At 34.3% G+C, this 25,914-nt stretch overlaps 1 protein-coding gene across 7 annotated transcripts; it reads left to right on the top strand.

Moving 5' to 3' along the window:
• The first annotated feature begins 20 nt into the window (after positions 1-20).
• Positions 21-22,735, top strand: LOC117121508 (RCC1 and BTB domain-containing protein 1-like). 7 transcript variants are annotated; one of them, XM_033266727.1, is made up of 16 exons: positions 21-200; positions 1,401-1,496; positions 1,658-1,772; positions 4,095-4,405; positions 5,049-5,205; positions 6,105-6,195; positions 7,455-7,522; positions 8,647-8,754; positions 9,666-9,808; positions 10,139-10,329; positions 10,688-10,746; positions 11,014-11,084; positions 12,081-12,134; positions 12,750-12,847; positions 19,929-20,059; positions 20,872-22,735. In XM_033266727.1, the coding sequence occupies exons 3-16, from the start codon at positions 1,740-1,742 to the stop codon at positions 21,010-21,012; spliced, it is 1,656 nt and encodes a 551-aa protein (XP_033122618.1). In that variant the 5' UTR covers positions 21-200; positions 1,401-1,496; positions 1,658-1,739; the 3' UTR covers positions 21,013-22,735. The 7 variants fall into 7 exon arrangements, with proteins under 7 accessions (XP_033122618.1, XP_033122622.1, XP_033122620.1 ...); XM_033266731.1 differs by lacking the exon at positions 1,401-1,496 and having other exon boundaries at positions 21-195; positions 1,656-1,766; XM_033266729.1 differs by lacking the exon at positions 1,401-1,496 and having other exon boundaries at positions 21-195; positions 1,656-1,772.
• The last annotated feature ends 3,179 nt before the right edge of the window (positions 22,736-25,914 follow it).

Here is a 25,914-nt window from a genome sequence, read left to right as displayed (position 1 = left end):
TGGAAGAACCCTATCCGGTGTTGAGCGACCTCGCCAGCTAGAGGTGCACGGCTTGACGATAAACGGAGTTTTTAATAAACAAAAAATTAAGACCATGTAAAAAATTGTATACAGTAGTATAAACAGTTAGCAGTGAGGTAATGAAATTCTGCTTATAGTTGTGGAACATACTAAACACAAAGCCAGCTTGCAGCAAGAAGGTAGGCCTAGCGTAGGTGCATGGTCAGGACTGAACACTAGCTAGGCTAGGCCTAGAGGCCTAGGCCTAGCTAGGGAGGGCTAGACTAGGCCTGGAGGAGGCCTATCAGAGACTGAGAGAGTAGACTAGGCCTAGGCCTAGAATTTAAAAGAGGCCTAGCAGAGAGAGTAGGTAGACTATGACTTAAAAGAGGCATAGGCTGCCTAGCCTAGTTTTTGCCAGGCAGAACATGGCTTTGGTGATTCTGGCTGGGCAACTGAGAAAGTCTCTTGTTGTGTTTGTGGGATTGGTCTTGCTCTTCTTGGCCTAGGCTAGGCCTCTAGGTACCTGTAGGAGGCTTAGGCTAGGCCTAGGCCTTGTAATATTAGTGAGTTTCCAGTAAACACAAAACGTTAAGATATTCTTGAACTTTGTGGTGGATAATACCGGGTATGTAAAAAATGGAGTGCTACAGTTAGAAAAGGAGAATGGTGAATTAACTGAAATTGATTTGGATATTGTGGATGTTTTAATCTAGATAGAATATTTCCAATCTGTCTTTACTAAAGAACCCGATGGTGCAGTTCCTCTAATCGATGACAGATGTATTTGTGAACTGAGTATTCATAATTTAAAATTGATGAAGTATTAAAATGGTTACAGGAATTGAATATGGATAAAAGTCCGGGTCTAGAATTAAATACATCTGAATTTGCTTAAAGAATGTGCTGAGGAATTAGCTTATCCATTTGCTGTATTATTTTAGTCATCAATGAACGAAGGAAAACTGCCTGAAGAATGGAACAATGCTGAGGTAATACCAATTTTTAAAAAAAAGGAAAAAAAGAGTGATCCTGGAAAGGCCCATCAGTTTAACCAAGGAGGTTAACCTCCTTGGTTTAACAGTTTTTTTATTTGGTGACAGTGGTTTAGGCTGTTTTTGTGATTTCCTGGCAGCTAACGACTATGGTCTATTTAATGTACTGTACTTGTCAATGTTGTGTTCATTTGCTTTTTTCTGATTTGTATTATATTTTGTATATTGTAATTATAAAAAAAATAACAATTATGCTGAGGAAGAGCACTGATTTGTTAAAGGGAAGTAATGTTTGACAAACTCATTAGAATTCATAGAAGATGTAACCTCAATTGATAAAAGTAATAATGTTGATGTGATATTATTGAATTGTCGCAAGGCCTTTGATTGTGTTCCTCATCGCAGATTAAACAGCAAATTAGAAAGTTATGGTGTCAGAGGTCAAATTTTAATTTGGATCACAGATTTCCTTGCTACTGTAATAGAAAGCAACAAGTGAAGGTATGTGATGCAAAATCAGTCAAGGCAGAAGTAACATGTGGTGGCCCTCAGGGGTCAGTGTTACTGTAGGACGCACTTTGTTTATACTTTTCATTAATGACTTAATAAAACATTCTGCATCCGCAATAAAAAATGTATGCTGATATTTCTCAAATCAACAGAGTTGTAAATAACCAAGAAAGAAGGTGCAAATAACCCCAAGAAGACTTGGATAAGATCCTGAATTGGAGTAGTGACAGGCTAATGAAGTTTAATATTGATAAATGCAAGGTACAGGTAATGCATTTTGGTCACAGAACAAGCTTTTCAAGTACTGCATACAACAATTGATCACAAGGACTTTTGAGTAGTTGATTCTTTAAAAATCTTGGAGTAGTCATTACTACTGTAGTGATTGCAACCCAAGTTTACAATGCAACAAGGCAGCTCAACGAGCTATGAACAGTCTGAGAGTAATTAAAGAATTTTACAGTAGATATGTTGATAGATCTAGTTTCGGAAATATATACAGATGGTATGTAAGGCCACATTTGGAGTATTGCATCAAAGTTTGGAATCCATATTTACAAAAAGATATTGATGTTTTGGAAAAAGTTCAGAGGCTTGCTACTAAAATGGTACCAGAATTTAAAGATTTACAGTATGAGACTAGGTTGCGCAATCTTGGACTAACAACCCTGAAACAGAGAAGAATGAGAGGTGACCTTATCAAAACCTTTAGGATTATATATGGATATGAAGGAATAGATCGTAAACAGATTCTTTAAAATGTGATCTGATTACTAGAGGAGTGTACAAACTAGTCTATTACAAAAAAAACAAAACTGTGTTATGCAGAAAATTATTTTTTACACAAAGAGTTGTTGAAGTATAGTATGAAAAGGTTTACGTGAAGACATTACTGTATCTCGGCTCCATCTGATGTGTTCACAAATCGCTTGGATAATTTTTGGAGAGACAGGGTATGCAGGAGTGGATTTAGGATTTTAAAGAGGGGGCGATTCAAAATGTTTCCAAAAAACCTCAAATCGAAAGGGTGTCCAGGGTTCCTCCCCCGTGAAGATTTTGATTCCTGGATGTCAGGAAATGATCTTTCCCGACTTCTGAAGAGTCTTTTAATGACCTTTAAGTTCTTTAAAATTCAAGGTCTTCCTGGTGAAAAAGGTCATTCTCATATCTCATTCATATATCATTATCATATATCATATATCATATCTCATGTATATACTGTCTGTGTACCTGTCTCTTATACACATCTAGATGTGTATAAGAGACAGTATATATATCATTCTTTAGACCTATATAGAGAAAAAAAATTAGACATACAGGCAATATATTGTTAGATATTTCAACAATAGTAGTAGTTGCATACGTATTCTTTCTTCCATTGGTCGATGAACTGATAGGCATGAAGATCGTACTTTCGTACATACTGTAAATTATTACGACGTCAAAACAAAAAAAATGTGTGTAATTTTATTTAATTGAAGGCTAGTTGGGCTAGGCTAAGACTAGTTTGTCTGATCTGCCCACCTATGCCTAGGTATGTTAGCATGCCTTTTGTAAGCCAGGACCTAGTATTATTTTGTTACGTTTCTTAACAGAGGGGGGTTCGTCCGAACCACCTGAATCAGAAGTTATTCCCACAGCACAGTGCCAATAAGAAATTAATGGCACGATACCGGGCGAACCTTTATCAATGGAGTGGCCAGTGGGGGCGCAAGCTCTTCGTGGGGAGAGGGGGTGGTGGGCGTGCAATACACAATTGCCATACAGTACATGTATATAAGTAAAGTAACCTTACGTTACAGCAGATGTTTTTTATGTAAAGCGCATAGAGCCACTGCGCAATATGCGTTATATAAATGTAAATTATTATTGTTGATATTGAATTCGAAAAGGGCAAACAAATATAAATTCAATGTTCAGTCAAATTAAGAAATTTGGCCAAGTTACAGTAAGTGTTCTGAAAACTGGATACTTTTCGCTTGAAATGGCATTCGCTCGACGTGGCGTCCACTCAAACTAGCATTCGCTCTACACATGTAGAGAGTTTTGAAAAGAATCATATAATTAATATTAACAAATAACAGCAATAGGACCTGCCTACAAAAACAATAATAAACAAAATGGTGAAATAAGGAAATGATTTACTATAAATAAATATAAAATTGTTTCAGAATGGCCATGGAACCTCCTGTAGGATAATTTCTATAAATTATCAATGGTTTTGATCTGGTGAACATACCATTGGAACCATCTACTGCAGTGGGTTGTGACCCAAAATTGGGTCGCCAAATAAAATAGAGGGCTGCAAGACTCTTATGTGTCCGTGTATCTAATAACTTAGAGGTTAAGATACTTTACTTCTAATCCCTGGATTCAATTCCGGTCACAGCAGGACTTTTTCTCCTAACTACTGTAAAAACAACTCCACTTCATGCATAGGCTTCAATATTAGAAACTTGGTTTATGAAGCACCATTCAGTCCTGTGACTGGAGAGTGTACTTGGTGGTTGTGAAGGAAATAAAAAAAAAAATTTATACCACAAAACATTATCAAAGGACGAAATGTAATTCTCAATGTTATTTTTTCAGGGTGTCAAAATGACTAATATACATGATATTGCCAAGTGGCCTATATTCAGTCTACTGGATGAAAGTTTTTTCAATGTTATCAAGTTTGCCTGCGTGTTTGGCAGTTCAGGTAACGAGGCTATATTTGTGACCAAAGAGGACGATGTGTACTCCCTAGGCAACAACCACAACAGCTGCTTGGGACAAGGGGACGTTCAAAGTAGCTTGCATCCGCGCAAGATCGAGTGTCTGTGCAAGAAAGGTGTTGTAGATATGGCTTTTGGTTCCGGACCTCATGTAGTTGCAGTGACCGGTGATGGACAGATTTACAGGTTGAGAATCCAAACTATTCCTGACATTTTAAAAATATTTACAATAATATTATAGTAGAACTATTTAATCAACAATAAACCAAGCACAATTTGATGTAAACTTACTGGGAGCTTTCATCTATGTTATCAACAGGCCTTTATCAGGCTATGTGAGTTAGCATCCATTGTTTGGGCATTGTGATAACATAGATGAAAGTTTGCAGTAAGTTTACATCAAATTGTGCTAAGTGGTTTATTATTGATTAAACAGTTGTACAATAATTATAAGCAAACAAGATAAAACTATTCAAATATTTACGAAATTTGTAATAGAATAATAATTATTATTAAGTGTATTTTACTGTAATAGTTAGATCATTATCATGTGAGTCTGGCTGCTGAGCAAATGTTTATTGTTATCATTATGGGACTTACCTCCACAACACAATAATTCAACTTTTCATAGTGAGTACAGTATTATTAATATTATGTTTTTAATTTAACTTTGAGTATAATTTCTATGTCATTGTCATCTCCATCGTCTCTACCACTTCAGCCATAGCCATCATCATCATTCGTCCTCATCATCATCTTCATATCATGTCATGTTATATGGCAGTTGTTTTTCTTATTATAATTTTTTTATATATTTTATTTCTTATAGCTGGGGTCACAATGGTTATTGTCAACTTGGAAATGGCTGCACAAATTCTGGACTCTCACCAAAGCTCATCTCAAACACGGGTAACCTCGGTTCATGTAAGGTCACGCAAATAGCTTGTGGTAGCCATCACACCCTTGCTCTGACAGAGATGGGAGAGGTACACAGCAGAATTTATTTTCTTTTTAATTATTCGCATTTTGTTCTATATTTTTTGTGGCCCCAATGGTTCAAAAACAAGATAAAATTGAAATATCGTTATGGGAGTCTACAATATGCAATAAAACATACAGTTTTCCTTGAATCAATGAACCCTAATAAACAAAGCAAACTGAATGTTTAATAGGAATATTCTAGACCTATTTTAAAGACTCAAGGAACGAAATTAAATGTAGGCCTACAGGCAGGCAGGAGATCGCCGATGCCGCCTCCTACTACTAGCCTAGGCCGTAGCCTAGTGTAGTTATGAAATTATCTCACAATTTTTAACCTGTCTGCACCGGCCAGAAAGTTAGTGACAGTAACTGTATTCTCTCTCGAATGCTTTAAAAAAATGTTTATTTCTTTGACGAATGTGATACATTACAAACAAGTCTTCTAACACAATACAAATTACCAAATAGTTATTCATCGTATCCATACTGTACTGCTGATGTGTAGTTAACACGTACTGCATAAGCACAAATCAGCATACGCACAGCTAAATGTAAATATGCACACTGTATACTGATCATATCACTATAGCAACCGATGGTTATCAAAACTAACATTAAATGACGGTGATTGACTTATAAAGCAATTAGTAGAGCATGCATCGTACACTAGCGGAAAATTATTATTCTTAGGTTAGATTTAATGCATTCAAAAATTTCCTTCGGGCCTTGCAGGCCCTCAGAAAATGTTTTCAAGCATTAAATCTAACCTTCGTATAATGTTTTTCCTATAGTGTACTATGCGGAGCTCTACTAATTGCCGAGTAGTGATAGTAATTGGAATAAGGATAATAATAGATATTGACATTTATATATATTGTATTGTATTGTTTAACTGTACTTATAGATGTATGCTTGGGGTTATAATAATTGTGGTCAGGTTGGTACAGGTGCAACAGCTAACATCAACACACCAAGGAAAGTGGCATCAGTATTAGGTGAGACAAACATACTGTAAACTTTTTAAAGTTACATTTAGTTTTATGTGACACATATAAGAGCAATTTAAAGTGGCATCAGTATTATGTGAGAGTTATGTGAGCAATTTAATGAAGTGGCATCAGTATTATGTAAGACAAACATAAATAATTTAAAGTTACATTAGTTTTATGTGAGGCATATAAGAGCAATTTAAAGTGGCATCAGTATTATGTGAGAGTTATGTGAGCAATTTAATATTTAGATGAATGTGGACAATTTAAAGTGGTGTCAGTATGTGTGATATGAGTAATTTAAAGTGGCATCAGTATTATGTGAGACATAATGTGAGTAATTTAAAGTGGCATCAGTATTATGTGAGACATAATGTGAGTGATTTAAAGTGGTGTCTGTATTATGTGCGATATAAATAAGCAGTTTAAAGTGGCATCAGTATTGTGTGAGACATACGTGAGCAATTTAATGTGACGTCAGTATCATGTGAAAAATATGTGAGTAATTTAAAGTGGCATCACTATCATGTGAGACATACAGTACATGAGCAATTTAAAGTGGCATCAGTATTATGTATTGTTTAAAAATTTTATCGAGAACCTCTTATCATTGTGCTATCTGTATTTTACTTTGGTTACTGTATATGTGGCAAAGACAAGCCAAACCAGTCACTCGTCGCAAAAATCAATTTTGAGTTATTATTACAGTGTTAGAGAGTAAAATAATAGCTATAAAATGGTAAAAAAATCATTCAAATCAGACATTTCCTTATGAAGTTACAAGCGTTTAAACATACAGCTGTTTAAAGAATAATATATATGAGAAATCAGCCTTTAAAGTTTATGATTTCAGGCATTTCTCATGCAGAAACTATCATCAAATCCTTAAAAAGTGTTGTTTTAACATTGAAAATGGGGAAAATAACAGCATAGAATGATGTATAGATATGTAAAAATTAGTTTAGTGCAATAAAATAGATTTTTAAAAATTTGACATTCCACCATGTTTTGGCCATTTTCTCTGAAACACAATTTGCAACGAGTGACTGGTTTGGTTTGTCTTTGCCACATATGTTTTATATTTTGTTATGAGGGCCTCTTTGAGTCTGCTCGCCATATGAGCTGACTACCCTTATAAATGAAAGTTGAATAAATAAATAAACATAATTTAAAATATTATGTGAGAGCCACTCATGTGGTGGATACAGTACTGTGTAAATGTTCAAGTATTATTGATATCATTTACAATTTTCATTGGTTTTTAGCTGGAAAGAAGGTGGTATCTATAGCATGTGGCCAGACATTCTCTCTAGCTTTGACTCAACATGGAGAGGTAATGTTAAAAGTGACTTTGTGAACTTGTCACTCAACTCAACTACCGTAGTTGCCAGTAGTGTTATGTTGACTTCCATGCACAATTGCTCGCAACTACAAATTACAAGGAACAACTAGTTACCCTTAGCACTTACCGGTAATGTTGCTTCCGACTATAGATTATCTACAACTAGTATACTGCATATATTTAAATAACAATAGACCGATAGTTGGTATTAGGATTGATTGAAATCTAATTGAAGCTTGCCATTCGAATTCCAGCATCGGTGACCAAAAAATGAAAATTGACTTTTTAAAATATTCTTATTCTCCACATTGTAAGCTTTAAAATGATGGGTCATTTTCTGGAATCGACTTACTATTGCCAAAGCTATGAGTAAATGTATTATGGATTCTCTGTAGTAAAGTACTTAATACTTCCATATTGTTATGCTAATTACTCAGTTTAATATATACTGACAGTACGCTGGTTTTAGGATAGCATCCCTTAATTAATTGGCACATAAAATTACTGTATGCATAGATTAAAAGAAAATGTTAATGAAAAGACTATAAATCAATAATGAAAACTGACTTTTTTATGTGTGTGTCACTGGAACATTTTAACTTATTTGTTCATTTAAAATCACAATTTTATTTTTGAATTAATTTTGAGGAGTGGGGTTTCCTTATGTTATTACAAAATTATATGCTGTTTGTGTGATTACCTCCTTTTGTGGTCACTACCACCATCCCTGTCATTGATAGTGGCTTGCATTATTAGGTGATTTTGTCCTACCTGACTGTTATCATACCGAATACTCAGTAAGTTTCCAAATACTTGCGAAAAAATGTGCAATTGATTCTCGTGGGAATTGAACCCACGACCACTAGACTACCAGCTTGTGCTTAGTGACTAGTGTTGAAACTGATCCCCAAGTAGCAGCAGTAAAATTTGTATGTATGACACGTCAGGTTGGGCGAAACATCACTCTTATGATATTTTTCCTGACGCAAACTCACATCAAAATAATAAAATGTCTTTATAATGGCAAGCAGTTGTTTGTGATGATGAAAAATTATGAGATGTCTCCCATTGTTGCTGTTACTTATTGTAATACTGACACTTTTTTGTGATATTAGATATATGGATGGGGTTATAATGGTAATGGTCAACTAGGTCTTGGGAACAATGTTAACCAGCCAAGTCCCTGCAGAGTGTCCAGCATACAGAACACTGTCGTCTCACAGGTAAGAAACATAACATACAGGGCGGTATACCATGGAGTATGATAAATAATTATAATGAGTTTGTACTAGTTTGTTATAATAAATAGTAAGTAATACAATAGCTGAATTAACACTCAGATTAACCATAACACTTTCCAAAGAATGGATAGTCAATGGTCATGTATTTTTTAGCCCTATCCACAGTAAAAACCATCTCAAGGAAGGTACACGCCCCCCCCCCCATTTTGAGATAGCATTCCTAGAATGTCAGTAGAACTTAACTGCACAATCAGAACCTGTTATTTATTTGACGAGGATATGAGCATATTTCACAAAACAGAAAGTTTATGTTTACGACCGTGCACTTTGCCATGTTTCTCTAAAAATGGCTGTTGTTTTGAGATTGTATCATCTGATTGATCTCTATTTCACATGCACTAGTGCTGTACTCGCATTTCATTTCATTTATTTTATCTATGGCACACAAGAATTACAAAATAATGTACAGGCACTTTAGGAGGTAGACTGGATTGTCAAAAAATGAAACCAATGAACTGTTAAATGACTCTCCAACCTCCTAAAGTGAAAAAATTAATTAACAAGAACAAAAAGCACAAATAAGGAGGAAAAGAAGTATACATTATTTTAAAAAAAAATCAATTTTTCATGGAGTTCAGACACAAAATGTAAAATCAATTTAGTGCTCTGGAATTCAAATTCAAAATGAAACCAAGTGATTTATTTAGTTGTCTGCATAAGGGTTTGAATCTCAACGTGATTTTTTTCTTGCTGATACCTATTTTTCAATGTTACCAGAGTTATGTATTTAATTTTACCTTTATTTATATCCATCTGTCCGTTCGTTGATTGATCTATTTATATAGACAGTTAAATTCCAATATTAGTCTTTTTAATTGTTTCCTTGCATCCAGATTGTTTGTGGTTATGCTCATGCATTGGCATTGTCTGACACTGGAGTATTATTTGCCTGGGGAGCGAACTCCTATGGACAATTGGGCATTGGGAACAAAGCAAATCTGGCAACGGCAACACCAATTGCATCGGACATTGGCAGGTAAGTTGGAAGGTTGATTTTACATTACAGTAGATGATGTAGGTAAAAATTACCTGATATCACCAGATCCTTCACCTAATTCCCCTCACACCCATTTTCCCCCTGTCAGAGACCTTTCACTGTACACCTTGTCAGGGGTGTCATGTGTTTGAAATTTTGTGGGTTATACTTTATATTAAAATTATCCAAATATAGTACAATTGGTGAAGCTGTGTTATGTCTTCTATAGTTATGTGTTACTAAGCCCGGTTAATAAATTTGTGCTGTATTGTTTTTTGTATTCATGGTCAATTTTATTTAAAAAAATTTTGTTCATGTTTCATTTATTAGATTCATAGAAGTTGCAGCCACTCATTATAACCATGTGTCGACTGCTATGGGGGAAAATGGAACCGTCTATATGTGGGGTCAATGTAGAGGTCAATCGATCACGTTGCCAATGGAAACAAGGTTTACAAGTGTTGATGATGTGTTTGCTTGCTTTGCTTCACCTGCAGCTACATGGCGTCCCGTGACATTTGGTGAGTTTCAAGCTGATAAAGCTGATACTTTTCAGCCTATAAGTTGTCGTATTGTAATTGTATTAATTTTACTACTGCATTTATCCGCTTTAAATAGATACCCCCTCGAATAAACGCCCCCTAAAAGACTGTAAACGGGCATCAACATTCTCAACGTTCTATGAATGTTCTATTGTCGTAGAATTACATTTTTTATAACCTGGTTGGAATCAATAAGTTTTTATTATCACATTTTGACTAATTATGTGTTGTATTTCCATATTTACAGTGAAATTAAGGGGTGTTTATTGAGTATTTATGTATCCATAAAAAAAAAATCAAGTTGTATCAAAACTGTATTTTCATGATCTATTATTAGAAAATTTTCTTGGAAGAAGAGCTCTTGAGAAAAGTCTACTGAAAGCTTTTGATGACCCGGTAAGATCCTTTAATTGACTTCATTAAAAATAATTATTATTAGTGGGAATAAATCTTCATGTTTCTAAGGTAACATGTGTGTCAACTAAGCATGGTTGGCTATTGAGTGAGGAACTTGTCCGCCCTTTATTCAGCTATTTTCCTTGGGGGGGGGGGGCGTCTAGCTACCCTACCACCAGGGGAACAACATAGATTAACTTTATTTTAAGCATTTTACAGTACTGTCAGATTTCTGTAAAATAATAAAATCTAACATTATTCTTGCAGGAAACATCGGACCTGAAGTTTCTTGTCGAAGGAAAGCATATACACGTTCACAAGGCAATATTGAAGATAAGGTGGGTAAAATTTATGTAAGGAAAATGAATACTAAAAATCAATATACACCATAAAATTAAGTTCCTTAAATTCATGCTATAGTAGGGCGGACAGTTGAGTGAGCATGCCTAGATTATGATATCTTAACTAAATATAAAATTAGTCAATTTAAGTAGGGAGCGGAATTTTTCAACTTTTGTAACTCATTGCAGACAGTACAATTTTAATGGTAATTGGAGTTGGGTCATATCAGTAACTATTTTTTTTTGACTGAATAATAATAGGGACTTGCATTGCCAAAACAGGTATCGGTGATCAAAACAAGAAAATTGCAGTTTTAATATACTTGTATTCTCCACATTCTAAGCTTTAAAATGATAGGTCATTGGAATCGACTAACTATTGACAAAGCTATGAGTAAAAATATTACGGCTTTTCAGTACTAAAGTGTACATTCCTGCCACATTCTTATGCTAATTACTCAGTTTAACATTTAGAGTTAGTATGCTGGTTTTGGGATGGATAGCCGCATATGCTTAGTTTTTAACATGTAGCATATTAATGGTTAACCTATAGATAATAATATGAGTTGGAGTGAGAAATGCCAATTAAATAATCAGTCACACTTGGATTAGATTGGATTTATTTGGTGTAAACACCAAGGATAGCCCACAAAAGTCTAGAAGAAGACTTATTTCCAGTGGGGTCCTTCTGGTGGTAATTGGGCAGTACACCGGGAGACAATCCCCTACTTTTTTCCGAAGAGTCCACTGCGTTCTTTAACGTGCGCATGGGCCATAATGCACACAGGACCAACGGCTTAAACGTCTCATCTGAAAGACGGTGCGCTATTGTAACTTGTATTTCGGCCCTCATCTGAAACACAAGGAGAGGCAACAATGGGAATTGAACTGCGGACCTAGAGATCTTCACGGTTCAGCACACACACAGTGGCTACCACCAGATTAGTGGACTGAGCTAAGCTGCTTTCTTGTATTTTTCATTGTATTTTAAAGATGTGAACACTTCCGCACCATGTTCCAGTCACACTGGGGAGAGAGTGGAAAAGAGTAAGTAAGGTTTAATCATTTCTACTGAATACCCTCTGATGCAGTTTCAGCACTAGCTGGGTGGTGTCCAAGGCAGTGGTGCGATAATAAGGTCCGAGGCCCTTGACTAAGGCTTCATTGGGCGCTACAACATTTTTGATGTTGATGTATTTTGATGTCTTATTTGTAATAAGAGGCCCTGCTTGTGCTTATTAATATTCCGGGGTCCCTTTAAGTAGCCAGTGAGAAGTTACAGTTGGTTGAAAAACCCTGGATCATCCATCGGGAAAGAAGCCAATACACTGCCATGAAAAAATTTATTTTTGAAGTCTAACAGCACCATTTTGGGGCATCTTGAGGTGTCTTCTAAAATTGTCTCCATCCATGGTGTGGCTAAAGTAAGTGTGGACCCCCTGCCGGAGTCCTTGTACTCCCTGTTGGGGATCTAGGAAGGGGTTTGGGGTACATATATTACTAATGTGTTCACATAATGGCGGTCATGAACCTGCTCACATGGGACAATATGTCACCTGTTCTAGTTTTTTGAATTTCTAATTATGCTCCTATGTGAATATTTGTGTTATGGGCTGTTGTTATCTACAATATATAATCAAATTCATTATATTTTGTTTGCAGTGTTATTGAAATCAGTCAGTTTTCATACCCAGTATACCACGCCTTTCTCCATTACTTGTACACAGATAAAGTAGAACTCTCTCCAGAAAATGCAATAGGTAAGTATGTCTGACATCTTTTTAAAATGAATATTATAAAGTATATACACTTACAAGCATATTAATTCTGACATTCTGTCACAAAATGGAATCCATTTATTTTGTACATATTCCACCAATATACAGACATGTCAAACCCAGTACTCAAAACTAGAGCAGTCACTCCATAGATTTTATACCTTCTGCTCTGTGCCTGAATACAGTAACAACAATACGCAGGCTGTATAATGGGCGAAACTGCAGCATACCCTCAATGAAATAATGGAATCGCCCATTGTATCCAGGCATATTATTTTCTTGTGTGCGACAGAATACCCTCAAGAAAATAATAAAATCGTCCGTCGTATTCAGGTACATTGTTTTCTTGAGTGCTGTCTGAATACATGGGGCGATTCCACTATTTTTTTTTAATGCTCGAGGCTAATAAATTGAATTTCTGTGACATTTTGTTCCGAAAAATGAATAGTGTCTTTCGTTGATTATTATGTATCATTCCACTAAATTTTATGATGCATAACTTCCTTGGTAGAGGTAATAAATTGTCCACACATCTCAAACAATGATTGTTGTTCTAAAAACAGAATACTGATGCACCAAGGAAATTAATTAACAAGAATATTGCTCATTAGGATGTTCTGATAATGTCATCTGGTTTGAAATATTTGTCTTGATATTGAGAATTGTTTTTAATCATCCAAATTAATCATTCAAATGCATCAAGGCAATTACACCAGTTCTGGAAGCAAGGACTAGCTATTTTGTTGCAATTTATTGTTGTTCTTATTGATTAAATTAATTCACAACATGCAACTAATATCTACAATGTCCACAGAAAGGTTAAAAAGAAACCAAACAAATAATATACTGTAGAACAATTTCATCGTCTGGAATAAATTGTTGAACAATTTAACTTCTAGAAACCAATTCACATACTCACAAGAAACTAAATAACTTGTAAATAAATTTAAGATGAGATAAAATTAATGTCCTTTCAAATTCTGACACGATTATCGCTCTAAATTTATACACCATCACTAGATATAGAAATAATTACTATAATATTTTTAATTCAAATTTATTTTAATTTTTGTCACTAGTTATTTTTTAATCTTTTATATTTCCAAATATTTTAATTCTTTAATTGTGAATCTTCATATTTTTATATATAATTTGTATAGTATTATAATTGTAATTAAGTTAATTTTTTTTGTTGTGAATTTTGTATAGCAAGTGTAAAGGATTTTTTTGCATTATGACAAAAAGTTTTTCTTTATTTTTATTATGCCCACTGCTGCCTTGAAATCTCCAAAAATATAATATGTATATTTCTTCCTAATTATATAAATTTAAAGCATTTACAGTAACCATCCCATTACTACACTGTTTTACATTCACCAATAAATTTTATTTTTATTTTCTCCGGATGTTTTTGACAAAACTGTTTAATAAGAAAACAAAGTTTTAGTTTTATTTTTTTTCCGCCCTCCTCTGATGACCTGTAACAAAAATAAGTTTGCGAAACAAGTTATTAAAAAAGTCTTGCCTGGAGCATCTTGTGTGGGTGTGTTTGTCTTGTGAAGGAATTTCCACTTAGAAGATTAAGTTTGCTGTTTGGCATATCCTTGACCCATGTGTCCAAAGTTGAATAAAGTATTATTCTTTGCTCTATGATCAACCTTAGCAAAGAGTAATGAGTAGTGTTCAGGAAAAAAAAAAATCAAATTTTGTTTTCTTATTTAGCAAATAGTTTTGCAAAAAAAATCATCCAGACGGTAGAGAAAATAAAAATAACATTTTATTGGTCAATATAAACAGTGCAGTAATGGGGTGATTAATTATTTAAATGCTTTAAATTTATACAATTAGGAAAAAAATATACATATCTTATATTTTGAGATGTCAAGGTAAAGAAAAACTTTTTATTTTTTTTTTAAATTTTCATTTTTTCGTGACGATAGGTGCTCTAATTGGCCTAAGTGAATTTGTATTTGTATTTGAAATTATCATTATTGGCGAGCGGCGGGTTTGAAAAACAAGGTAAAAAAAAAGTCTTTAATGTTAGCTTGACCTCAGGATGATTGATTTCGTCATGCGATGATTGATTTTAGTCTCGTCAAATAATTAGTCGCTATTTATTATCAAAAATATTGAATGCCTAAAGGTAATCATAAGCAACCTTCCGTGTTCCAATTACAGTTTGTTACATTCATGTCGCCTTTCGTTGTATTTGATGAATTTCTGCTTTTCTCAGTAAGGAATACTGAATATATCAAAGTCCAATTCAGATTGTACTGTCTTTGTTCAAACTATGTACTTCAGTTTGACCCCAAAATATCTATCCAGTGCATAGAACCTGAATAACATTCTCCTTGATGGAATACAAGTTTGATTGAGCGAACTTTGCACAGGTAGAATAAACCAGGTTGCTTTTCAAGCAGAAAAGCCAGCAAGCGACTTAGACTGGGTTAAATCGACCTTAGCGTGTGCTAATACCATGGGGGGGGGGGAGCGGTGGCCCGACCAGGCCCCTTGTAAATCTACCCCTGCATGTCATTCTAAATCCATGTCCAGTATTTTGTAGAAGAGTGAGTTTGAATCTATTTTTCCGGTGAACAATAAGTCTTGCATGTTTTGCAGAGTTCAAGTAATTTTAGTTTTTTGGATCACTAATCTAGTTCATAACCTCCAGATATTTGGTTTCATTGTCTAAAGTAATGCCTCCCTCTAATTAAAGACCCCTCCACTTAAAGACCACCTCCAATTAAAGACCACTTTAATACTGTTGTCCCAAATTAAGAAATGTCTTTTAACTTTATTATTCTAATTAGAGACCAAAGCTGCTAAAGACCATGCAAACCCTGGTCCCAAAAGTAGTCTTTAATTGCAACGAGACCTGTACTACTAAAAATGAAATTGTTGTCAGGATAAATGTTAGGGTATGCATTTTACGTGGAGACATCAGCGGTCTCTCTACTAATCCATGTCAGACCTCAGATAATACTTTAATCTATTTTGAATACTCCCTGTGATATATTTTTTTTTATTGTGGTTTGGGATGACAGATTTAAGATGGTCGATTAATTCCTAAAAAGTCAGTTCACATGTTTTGAGGAGAATGTGGTGAGATAATAATAAAATTAATTAGACAGAGTGTGTCATGGGCTTAAAAAACAATTTTGATTGCGTGTCCATGAATATTTAAGAATGTTTAAAAGTAAACTTGACATTCAAGAAATGTCAGGCATTGTATTAATTTATTTGTTTTATCTATTTTAATAATTTGCTTTGTGCAATGAATTTGCTGTTTCAGTAGTGTATTTCACCCGTTAGCCTTTCCCTTCATTTGCAGTTGTTAAATTGATGTTTTTGTGAAGTGTTTTTTGTTGCCAAAAGAATTTGAAAAAATAAATTTTAAATAAATAAACATAAAACAGTTATGAAAACATTTTGTGTATTTACATTTTATTTTAATAACATTAAACTTCATTGTGCTATAGATTTTTTTTTTTAATTGTTTATACTGCTAGTGCTGCATGTGCCAAAAAAATTATTAATCATTTTAAAGTATACTAGAGTAATTTTTAACTTTCCAGATTTTATTTTTCATGGTTCTCTAAGTGTCTTTAAGCCTGGTTCTCATAAGAGACCTACTGTAGTATCAGCATCGGGAGCTAACTGTTAGCGCTAACTGTGTGAGAAAGCCCAATCGGTTAGCACTAACCGTAAGCAGCATCCAGATACCGCTAACGGTTAGCAAGCATAATAGAGTGCGTTTTTATCATCAACCAATCACACATACACGTTTACAATTTCCAGTTTCTTATTGGCCAGTGATTCGATCATTATATTCTTGGTATCCGGATCGGGATTTTCTCGTATGGATGCATGGCAGCTAACGGTAAGCAGGATCCGGATCCTGCTAACCGTTAGCTGCTGTGTGAGAACATAGCCTACATGTTTTTACAATGATATTTAAATGCTGATATTGCAGTATTTTTAATTGTTTCATGTTTTTGCCAGTGGCAAAAGAATTTCGATTTTACTTGTGTCTACATGGATAAATAAAGTTTGATTGATTGATTGTAATGAATTTCCAGGCTATAAGGAAATAACTAGGAATCCCTCTTTAACATACAAAATATAAACACAGTTCACAAAGTCAAAACACAACTCTCAAATAAACTTTTATTCCATGTAAGATCAATCAAGAATCCGGTCTCAAACAACACGATGCACTTTGGTTTTAAAAAGCTCCAGAAAGAAAAAGCTTTTATCTTATATACATAAGCACAGTAGAATTCTATTGAATTCTACAGTATATTGCATAAGTCACATTGCTTTATAATTAGCCAATAGATTTATTGTCTCTACAGCCGTGTCAGACTGTAGGGTAAATTGCAGGGTATGCTAGGCAGTGGCTTATCTAGGGTGTTGTGGGGGGGGCCATGTCCCCAAAATAATTTCCCCCCCCCCCCAAATCATGCTCAAATAGTTAAAAATCACCTCAAATCACCTTATTTTGCGAGTTTGCACTCCTCATCTAATCATCGATCCCCCACTTTTCACCTTCCCACACCCATCAGCTCCTCTTCTATTTTAAGAGGCCTAGATATGCTACTGATGCTAGTAGGAAAAGTTTGTTTCCCTGTAAACAAAGATTGCATTCTATTGTCAAAATACAAATGTATGTTCTTTTCTATACCGGCATGGTTGTAGTTTTTTTAGATAATACAAATTTCTTCTATACCGGTCTTACGTTTTTTTTGGTTTTTTTTATAACCAGTGAGAGGAATGGCATATACACATATTCTTGGTGGGCAGTACTTCCATTTGAGTGTTAAATTGGCTATTCCAACGCCATCACGCGGTTGGCACAATAACCAATTTAAGTGTTAAGTGGGTATTCTCCCACTTCCATTGACTCACTGAATAACGATTGGCTGATATTGTAAACCAGCCATGTGAAATTCTAAGCAGCTGAGAGCACGATGCGATAGGCCCGAGTTTGACTTGATACCAAAGTAGGCCAAAAATTGAAAAAAAAATGCTATTCCAATGAACTGCAGCATTACACTTGAAAAAGTTTGTTGCTAAGAAATGCTAAATAAAACAGAGAAACTGTACAATAATTTATTATTATTATTATTATTATTATTATTATTAATAAATTAGTTTTAGCAAGGAGGTATAAAATGTTATACCTTCTTGGTTTTAGCCAGGGTATGCACTTTGTCTCTTGTGTTCTTATAATTACCAAAGTGGTTTGCATTGATTGTATGGACAAATAAACGTTATTCTAGAATGTTCTATGTATTAAATGTGTTACACTAAGGCAAGTAATGGCAATTTATTACAGCTATCATGAGTCAATATCTGCAGAATCAATGCAAAGAAAACTATACAATTCATCATGAAACAAACTCTGCATTGCAGGGTAGGTATATAAATATATGCACTAATCCATTTTAATAACATGAAATTTAAAATAGCCTGAAACTGTGTATTTTAGTGTCTCTTTATAATTTGTTTGTGGCAAATAAATTCAATAAGCATGGTGGTTTTGCTTCATGCCATTTAATTTTAAAAGGAAGTCATAAGAAGGGAAAAAAAATTCAGCTTGATTGATAGATTTACTGACACTTTACTACAAAAATACTTAAATTTTGACATGCCATTATTTTCTGTAAGTCACAGATAAGAAAAACAAAATGTTATTGATAGATTTACAGACATTTTGCTACAAAAATAATGGCATGTAAAGACTTTACAAATTATTTAAATGCTGCTACACAGCTTATGAGCTTTATACTCTACTGTCATGAAATCCAATAGAAACCACCCTACAACTCTCCCCACCCCCTCCCCCCAAAAAAGGAAAATGAATTGCTCTATTTAAAGAATCAAATGGTCATAACATAAATGAAAACAATTTAGTTTTTGTTGATTTACTAGAACAAAAACATAACAGTTAGTCAATATAGTGGTCTGTCCAAGAAATAATATTTATGCATATTTTAATTTGGATAGAAAAATATGTAATTTACAAATACAAGCTGCTGTGACTGTGATGCCATAAATAGCTACATTAGATGAATTAAGATAATGTTTGCATTACAAAGGTTTGAAAATCATTGAAAAGTATAAAACAAAGGTATAAAATACAAAGCTAAAGATTTAAAATCAGAGCAGTGGTATTGAAAAAATATCACACTATCACAAATATCTGCCATTTGCCCATATATGGGGGTGATGCCATATCCCCCCCCCCCCCATATATGGCCAACTCACAGGTACTTGTATCTTGGCACAGGAGAAAATAATGCATTTTTTTCAAGATTTAATCTCTTTAAGTTTGTAATTGTTTAAATACATTAAAGGTTGTTTAGGGAATACTTGGGTTCTGCTCTTGGACCTTGCTATGTACATTCATCAACCTCTAGACCCCAGCGGGTAAACTGCCCTGGGACCCTGGTTCACTCTCAGTGGCCCTGAGGTACATATTTATGTATTTTATTCAGTAGTATATATTTGTAGAACTGTTTTAATCAATAATAAAACCACTTAGCACAATGGATGTAAACTTACTGCAAGCTTTCATCTGTTATCAACATGACTTTGTCAGACTATGTGAGCTAGCATCTATTTTTTGGGCATTGTGTAAACATAGAGTACCACAGTCCGTTGACAACAGAGAGTGCCACCTGGCGTCGTTACAACATGACTGTGGTACTCTATATTAGTTATCGAACACACATTTAATCATCAATTAAAAATTTACAAAGAAAAAGTAAGATACAACATCTTAAGAATTACGTTAGAAATTGGGATCAATGGTTTGTCAGTGAAGAAAATTGTGTCCGGTTAAACGCTTTTTGCAACGATAGCAACAGAGTAGTATCACGTGGTATCGTGACGTAGCACTGTAGTACTCTATAGCTGACGAAGTAATTTTGATAACATCATCGAAAACTCTCAGTAAGTTTACATCCATTGTGCTTGGTTTGTTATCGATTAGAATAGTTTACTGCTATAAGCAAACCAGATGAAACTATTCAAATATAGATATTTATTCTATTTTCAGGTCTGCTTGACCTAGCAAACTCGTACTGTGAAATGCATTTGAAGAGAATGTGTGAACGTATCATAAAGCAAGGGATTTGTGTTGAAAATGCCGCAATGCTGATGGCAGCAGCTATCAAATACGAAGCAGTCGTAAGTTTCTCATTGGAATATAAGTGGTGAAGACAAGCCAAACCAGGCTCTCCTCACAAAATCATGTTTCGGAGATAATGACCAGAACATGTTGGAATGTCAACATTTTTAAATTCTATTTTATTGCACTAAACTAAACTTTTTATCTATACATCATGCAATGTTGTTATTTCCCCATTTTCTATGGTAAAACAACATTTTTTTTAAAATTTTGTGAAGATCTGTATGTTTAAACTTCTTTAACTTCATACCGAAATGTCTGATTTAAGTGATTCTTTTACCAATTTATAACTTTCATATTAAAAACATGTCTCAAATGTTTAAGCACCCTGTAAAGCACAGGTGGGAAAAGTACGGCCTGTTGGGCAAGTGCAGCCCGACACTAAATTTGTTGCGGCCCGTGAAAATATATTGAAAACTCTATTTACGGCCTACCAACTATCTTTGGCTAAAAGTCCCCTTGTTTTTTACGGTCCGACACCCATCATATGTTAAAAGTAGTTAGTAGAACTCAACATAAAGTGGTATAAAAGCAGTGCATGAAAATTTTGGAAGTATACTGGGAAATCAACTTTGGGTGCAGCCCTTAGTGTTAAATAAAAAAGTCACTTTGGCCCTCCAACCTTTTTTTATGCCCACAGCTGCTGTAGAGGAAAGGGACGCACCAATTCCTCCTAAAAAGACTAAATTAATTCTAAAACCTGTTGGCCCCTCTACCTTTGATATTCTTAATCTACGCCTGTAAACATAATCATGATAAAAAAATTAGTCATTCACAATTAAAAACAAAATTATTTCTTCTTGTTTTTTAGGAACTTGAAGATTTTTGTTTCAAGTTTTCCATGAACCACCTGACAGCTGTGGTGCAAACTGAAGCCTTTCAAAAGTTGGACGAATTTACCGTAAAAACTTTGATAAAGAATGCAGCACAATGGGGTGCATTTAAGTATTGATTGAAATAAGATTTACTCATTTCAGGTGGAGGTGCACCTTTATTGAGCAATATGCTGGATATATTTATAATTATATAATAATATTTATTTTGACAAAAACATTAACATTAGTTGCATGCTGGAAAACAGTAAAATCTCAAAATGACGAATTATTGCTGGACAAAATATGTCATAAGAGAACTGTGATACTAAACAAATATAAGGTTAAACTTTACCTATGCTTCCTTGAAAATAATATATGTTACCTCTCCCTCTCTATACATCCTTACCAGCTTCCTTAAAAAATCTAAATGCTAAAGTTTAGCCTTTTTAATTCCCCCTTCCCCCAAAGCTTAAAATCTTCCTTACGAGTACAAAGTACAATTACAGTTATAGTTATGTTACTTATTCGCTTCCTTAATAAAACTAAGTGCTAAAGTTTACTCTTTTTTCCCCTTCCTGACCAAACAAACTTTCAAACCTGCCTTACAACTAGCAACATCTTTCTCTATTAAATTGTAAATGTGATTCAACTTACTGATAGCAACTGATCCTTAGCAACTAGCCAGCAACTGTGAGCAACTGGTGAGCAACTATGCGATCTGAAAGCAACTTGTGCGATCACAAGCATTCACTTGCTCTCAGTTGCCCATGTTGTATTTTTCTGCATTTCAAAGCAACTGACAAGCAATTAAATGGTGAGAGTATTAACCCTGTAAATCTAGTCAACTGTGCCACATAGGGTGACATTTATGAAGTATAACAACTATTTGTAGGTAAATCTACAATTGAATTGTTTTTATTTTTTTGCAATATATTATTAAGTTATCACTGAAGACGCACATGTTTTTGAAGGTCGCCATGAGTGTTGACTGTTGGAATATCACCTTGGGAATTTAGGCAATTGATTGAATTTTACATAGTAGACAGGACACAAAGTATAGAGGCTGGTTATTCATAGTCACTTAACAAAAGTAATGATAATTTATGTGATCACACGAGTAGGTTACAATATCAGTTATAGTGCAATGGACCAGTTGGTCTCAAGAATTGAATATAAAAGAGTTGATCGCAAGAGTTGATTGCCAGAGCTTGTGTAACTATTCAGTTCTTTTGACAACTTTTGTAATGACACACAATCTGATCACATTACTTAGGTCAGGCACACTGCTCCAACAATTGTTGGTTGAAAGGACTCTATGGAGAAGACAATGCAACAAAATGTGTGCAGGAAATCATTTTTAATGAACTCTGTTTGCCACTGACAATGTGCAGACAGTATCTTGCATGAAGAGCTCACAGAAAGTGGAGATGAATTTATCGCAGTGTGTTCCTCACTTAAGTTGATCACGTGTTCATTAAAATAGTTTATTGCAAATGTTTTTGTTTGTACTACACAGTGGCAGATTCTAGGTGCTATAATCATACATTTTCTTACCTCAGCCCCACCATAGTTGGGGCTGAGGTGGTCTACACCCCTTATCTCTCAAAATCCCTCCCTGGGCCCTCTACAGTATTTCGAATTCATTGACCTGCCACTGCCACAGTACAAAATGTTATCTGGTCAATATTGGTTTATATAAAATTTTTAGATTTAGGTCGCTAATAATATGTTTAAGATAAAGCCGTATGGGGACCAAGGAGATGCTTTTATTTTTATATAGCTAAATTTTGATTATTTGCGTAACCTTAAATTGCTTTTATGTCCTGTAATAAAAATTTAAAAAAATATTGCAAATGAAAACGACTCTTGTGTCATTACACGCATACATATGAGTTGATCATGTTGCCCATGTGTGCTTATTAATTATGAAGGTGTTGTTTTACGCGACGACGCGACACTGAAATGGATTCAGTCATTCGTGACCATCCTGTGTGCTCTGTACATCATTTGCGGAGATGGCTCATATGCAGATGACAAAGGCAGTATTGTTCTGGTCGTGCGTGCGCAGTGGTAAAATTCTACTTAACAAGACGACCAGATGAATAGAAAACTGGTAGGTAACTTAACAAATTGACAAGTTACCACGATACACCTGCTTTTTCATTTTTATTACTAAATTTCAAATTGGCGCATACATTTTGACTATTAGAAAGTATAATACATACTCCAAGTATTGAAATACACGCCATCGTGTTGGGATTCAATATTTCGACATTAATTATGTCATCATCAGGAATGAAAATACTGTATTATCCATATTAGCAAGCTTATATGCACTAGTACCAATAGTGTTTAACCAATCAAAACATTACCTCTAGTAGGTGACATAGCAGTGATTTAAACAAAAGATCAAAGCATTCTTACTCGAATGATCAAAGATACCTACAAAAACAAAGAAAGCTCTTTTGAAGCTCTGAGCCCATTGTTAAGCAAAGGGTGTGTAGTCTACGTATAGCGAACGCTTCTTTAAACAATATGATAGACCAATTTCGGGAGCTGTCAATAATGTTAGTACTAGAAAATATTAAACCTAATCTATTACTTACATTACAGACGACATTATCATTTTCAAGTATACCCTGTAATCCTAAAAACATATTGGAATGCCTCACATTTTTTAACATGATAAAATATAACACTATCAGATCATGAAGAATGTTCTTTTAAGTCTAGTTATTAAGCACCTATCTGTCTTACCAATATAATCACTATTGCAGCCTGGACATTTAAAATGATAGACAACAGAACTTCTGTACTCCTTAGGGGTTTGATCCTTAGTAGATATAAAATGAGAAACATTTTTATACTGCCATAAAGTTATGAATTTTACCTCTTTAATTAAGTGTTTCTTTACCTTATTTAAACATATACGTGAAATGAACTCACCTAATTTTCCTAGATATGGCAATCTAACCCAAATCTTAATCAAGATATCATCAGTATGCCTGTGTATACATTTAGGTTCATTTAATTTCTTAAGTACATTATTAACAACTTTTAAAGGGTACCCATTCCAAGACATAAACTTCCTGATGTTACTAAACTAAGCTTGGGAACAATAGACTCTTCTAGTTCAGTCATTAAAATATTAGCTAAAACTCAGGGGGCCAAGAGGCGAACCCATTATTACATGTAAATACAGTTTTAGTACAGCAATCTCTAAATATATCTAAGAAAACCAGGTGAGTTCACAAGCCTACCTTCGGACACTATTTAATAGAAATGAACTAACTGAAACTGAATACAAAGAAATTCGTCCAGTATCAACCATGCCTGCTAGAGCCCATGGACTACCTAAATTACATAAAGATTTTGATAATATTCAACCCCAAAGACCTATTATTGACACGACCGGTAGCCTACTTGTTATTATTCAGTAGCCAAGTTCTTATCAAACTTATTAGGCCCTCTAACGGTTAATGATTTTGTCTTTAAAGATTCTTTTGATGCTGCTGACCGCATTAAAGCTATACCAAACAATTTATATAATTTAGGTTACCGATTTGTATCTTTTGATGTTGAATCTCTGTTTAAAAATGTTCCCCTTACTAAGGTAATTAATATAATTCTTGATAGGGTTTACAATAAGAAACTGATATCTACTAACCATAATAAAAATTTGCTAAGGAAACTACTGTACTTAGAGATTGCTGTACTAAAACTGTATTTACATGTAATAATGAATTCTATAAACAAACTGATGGTGTCTCAATGGGTTCGCCTCTTGGCCCAGTTTTAGCTAATATTTTTAATGACTGAACTAGAAGGGTCTATTGTTCCCAAACTTATTGAATCAGGTACTATTAAGTTTTATACTCGTTTTGTTGACGACACGCTAGTATTAGCTAAGCCCAATGATTTCCGCAAATTCTAAGCTACTTTAATGTTTATCATAGACAGATAAATTTTACTTTTGAATCATTTGAAAACAGTGACACAGTACACTTTCTGGATTTACAATTTAACAACAGTGTAGGAAGCATGAGTATATATCGTAAAAATACACATAAAGGTCAATATGTCCATTATGATAGCTTTGCTCCATGGAACCATAAGATCTCCTGGATTCGTAGTTTAGTTTCTAGAGCCCACAGATTGTGTACTCCTGATAAACTTCAAACAGAGCTTAGTAACATCAGGAAGTTTTTGTCTTGGAATGGGTACCCTTTAAAAGTTGTTAATAATGTACTTAAGAAATTAAATGAACCTAAATGTATACATAGGCCTACTGATGATAGCTTGATTAAGATTTGGGTTAGATTGACATATCTAGGAAAACCAGGTGAGTTCATTTTACGTAGATGTTTAAATAAGGTAAAGAAACACTTAATTAAAGAGGTAAAATTCATAACTTTATGGCAGTATAAAAATGTTTCTCAGTTTATATCTACTAAGGATCAAACCCCTAAGGAGTATAGAAGTTCTGTTGTCTATCATTTTAAATGTCCAGGCTGCAATAGTGATTATATTGGTAAGACAGATAGGTGCTTAATAACTAGACTTAAAGAACATTCTTCACGATCTGATAGTGTTATATTTGATCATGTTAAAAACTGTGAGGCATTCCAATATGTTTTAGGATTACAGAATATACTTGAAAATGATAATGTCGTCTGTAATGTAAGTAATAAATTAGGTTTAATATTTTCTAGTACTAACATTATTGACAGCTCCCGAAATTCTAAGCTACTTTAATGTTTTTCATAGACAGATAAATTTTACTTTTGAATCATTTGAAAACAGTGACACAGTACACTTTCTGGATTTACAATTTAACAACAGTGTAGGAAGAATGAGTATATATCGTAAAAATATGGCACATACAGGTCAATATGTCCATTATGATAGCTTTGCTCCATGGAACCATAAGATCTCCTGGATTCGTAGTTTAGTTTCTAGAGCCCACAGATTGTGTACTCCTGATAAACTTCAAACAGAGCTTAGTAACATCAGGAAGTTTATGTCTTGGAATGGGTACC

Source organism: Anneissia japonica, unplaced genomic scaffold (genome assembly GCF_011630105.1).
Source record: "Anneissia japonica isolate Jap-2015-1 unplaced genomic scaffold, ASM1163010v1 scaffold287963_len587249_cov193, whole genome shotgun sequence".
NCBI lineage: Eukaryota > Metazoa > Echinodermata > Crinoidea > Comatulida > Comatulidae > Anneissia > Anneissia japonica.
Note: the sequence above shows the minus strand (reverse complement) of the source record. Positions and strands in the feature narration are given on the sequence as shown.

Coding starts and splice junctions, on each gene's coding strand:
- LOC117121508 (XM_033266729.1), top strand. CDS start 1,740: ATGAAGTTTAATATTGATAAATGCAAGGTACAG. Junction 1,773..4,094: donor TTGATAAATGCAAGGTACAG/GTAATGCATTTT, acceptor TTATTTTTTCAG/GGTGTCAAAATGACTAATAT. Junction 5,206..6,104: donor CTCTGACAGAGATGGGAGAG/GTACACAGCAGA, acceptor CTGTACTTATAG/ATGTATGCTTGGGGTTATAA.